Genomic DNA, 3,015 nt, shown 5'->3' on the forward strand with positions numbered 1-3,015 from the left:
TGATGTGCTTCCGCAAGTGCACGGAATATCGCCAAGTAATAAAAAGATCGAATCCACAGGGACCGTGGAATTACTTACTATACCTAGCACAATAAGGTGGAGAGAATGTTGTTCATGAGTTGTGTGGGGGAGATCGGAGTGTTCTAGAGTGCTTAATCCTAAAAAGCAGAGAAAGGGATCGACTGTGACACTTATGGGTGAAGCGATCCTAGGATTTCGGACTCCTCAGAGAATGGATTAATCGACTTGGATCCTCTACCTTTCCTCAATAACTGTTCAATTGTAGGAATGTCAACCAAATTATCCAATTCAACCTCGTCAGGTATCCTCGAATTAAATCATTGGTGTTCTTACGTCACTCGTTATTGGTTTGAAACGGTTCTAGAAGCCCGGTTCAAGGCATTCCCGTGTCACTCAGGCGCCCCGGAAATACTAAAAGAACCTTATCCACTGTCACTGGATACCCTTTTACGGATCTCTCCCCAATAACGAATGACCGCTAACTATTCCTCATAAGAATCCAACTACGCATTAGGAAACCCCTCGGAATCTCGCCCGGTTCAAGGCATTCCCCTGTTACAGAGCGCCCCGGTATACGGCCTAATGATTCCCCAATACATAGCAAATTCCTACCCTCATGGATTCACACATACACAAGTTATCATCAATGTACAAGCACAAATCCACAAAACAATGCACAATTACATCATAGAAAACGGTAGATTATCAAATCCAAATACAATCATCCATTACATCTGATTTATCCTACATCCTAGAATCTAGGGAAATCTACTCCATATCGAGGAGAATACAAACCAAAGGAATGAAGAAATACATCTTGTTCCCAAAGATAAACAAATAAGTGCAGGAAACTAGACTTATCTTCTTCCTCGGAGTGCAATCTCTGCGTAGATGAGATGGAAATGGTCTGGAGCAGTCGGATCGGTGATGGATCGTCGAATCTCCTCCGAAATAGGCGTCGGCGGCTCAAGAACAACTCCGGTGGCTCTCCAAAGTCTCCCCCCTTTGCTAGGTCTCCAAAGAGGCCTATTTATAGTGCAGGGTTCGGTAGCAGCTCGCCTCCGTGCACACGGCCGTGCCTGGGAGGCACGGCCTTGTGTTGGCTTCGGGCACAAGGTAAGGCACGGCCGTGCCTTGGGGGCACGGCCTGAAGCTGTGAGCTCTCGGATCAGAGGCACGGCCGTGCCTCTTAGGCACGGCCCAGAATGGTCCCTCTTCTGTTTGATGGCACGGCCGTGCCTGGGAGGCACGGCCACACACTGGCTGGAGCTGACACGGCCGTGGACACGGCCGTGCTTACGGCCGTGCCTAGGCACGGCCAGCTGCTTGGGCGCTTCTGTTCTTGCACACGGCCGTGCCTGTGAGGCACGGCCTTCAGCTGAGGGGAGGCTTGCTCCAGGGTGAAGACACGGCCGTGCTTTGGAGGCACGGCCATGAACTGGCTTGGTTCTGTTTTGAAGCACGGGTGTGCTTTTGAGGCACGGCCTCTGGCTGATGACAACTCTGACATCCTCAAGCTTCCGCTCCTTAACTTGAGTTGTATCAATTACATAAGCGAGAAAACCCGTGTATCCCTTGTCCAACATTTTCTGAGCTTTTAGAGCCGATAAGAATCTCCCGGTTCTTCTCTTTGGCTCTCCTATAAATTCGAACATACTCTCTGCCTCAGGTTGGAAGACCACTCTTCGTTTACGGCACTCGATAGAAGCACCATATTTGGTCAGAAAATCCATACCCAATATGACATCATAATCTTGCATGTCCAGCACTATCAGATCGCAGTAGAGTTCTCTTTCTGCGATTCCGATGGGTACGGCACGCAACATATGGGTAGATGCCATTACTTCTCCCGAAGGCAAGGTAGTTAAGAATTTCTCATCTAACACTTGTAAAGGTATCTTTATCTTCTTAGCATATGATATGGAAATAAACGAATGCGTTGCCCCAGTATCAAATAATGCATTAGCATACTGACTGTAAATGAATATCTGACCTGTGACAACCGTGGAAGCATTCGCCACGTCCTCCCTGGTAATGGAGAAAACCCTTGCATTGGTCATAGCTGGAGGGGCCTCTAGCCTTCCTTGGCTGATCTGCGGGCCTTCCAGCGCAGCCTGCATATAGTGCAGTTGGGCAGGTGCCTTCTGATACTGCAGTTGCTGTTGCGGCTGCTGAGAAGATGCTTGGGACTTCTGGGACTTAGTAGGGCAGGCTTGAGCCTTATGCCCTTCTTTTCCGCAGGTGAAACATTTGTTGGTCCCTAAGCGGCATTCTCCAGGGTGATTCTTCCCACACTTTGCACAGGGATTATACTTAGGCTTCTTATTTGCAGGACCGCCTTTAGATTTGTTCCATTTCTTCTTATCTTTGCGGTTTTGATTCCCAGTAGGCTGGTTCCTGTTTTCAGTCTTGACGTCGGTTGGTGCCTTCTTTTGTTTCTTGATGCCGTTCAGATAATGCTCCGTAGCTAAAGCACCACTGATCAGCTCCTCCGTAGTCTGCGGTTTCGTTACCCCGCCAGCCACATTCATGGCTATCTCGGGCCGCAGCATCCTCAACATGAGGCGAACTTTCTCCTTTTCCGTGCCTACTAGCTCAGGGCATAGGCGTGCCAACCGATTGAATCTCTTGACGGCCTCGTTTACCGACAAATCACCTTGACGAAATTCTGTGAATTCGTCGTAGTGTTTGTTGGTCACCCTCATGTGGAAGAATTCCTCAAGGAACTCTGATTCAAAGTCCGACCATTGCATCTCATTAATGACCCTCTTGGCCTTGATCCGATCCCACCACATCCTGGCATCTCCCGTGAAGCAGAAGGATGCACACTTGACCTTCTCATGTTCAGGCCAGTCCAGCATCTCCACAATGCTCTCCACAGTTTTGAACCAGGCTTGAGCATCCCATGGTTCGCCAGCACCCGAGAATGTTTCTGGCTTCAATCTCTGCCACTGTATCAGATAAGCTTCGGGTCTCATTCCAGAGGCAGGGCCA

At 49.1% G+C, this 3,015-nt stretch overlaps 1 protein-coding gene across 1 annotated transcript; it reads right to left on the minus strand.

The window, feature by feature from the left end:
• Positions 1 to 1,529: 1,529 nt before the first annotated feature.
• Positions 1,530 to 2,582, minus strand: LOC141815910 (uncharacterized; the record flags this gene model as incomplete). The annotated part of the gene is made up of 1 exon (XM_074703773.1): positions 1,530 to 2,582. A coding segment is annotated over exon 1 (1,053 nt), but the record flags the coding sequence as incomplete, so codon positions are not given.
• Between the last annotated feature and the right edge of the window lie 433 nt (positions 2,583 to 3,015).

The sequence above is a fragment of the Curcuma longa genome, unplaced genomic scaffold (assembly GCF_044706935.1).
Source record: "Curcuma longa cultivar G26 ecotype Majalengka, Jawa Barat unplaced genomic scaffold, ITB_CL_G26_1.1 contig_12168, whole genome shotgun sequence".
Taxonomy (NCBI): Eukaryota; Viridiplantae; Streptophyta; class Magnoliopsida; order Zingiberales; family Zingiberaceae; genus Curcuma; species Curcuma longa.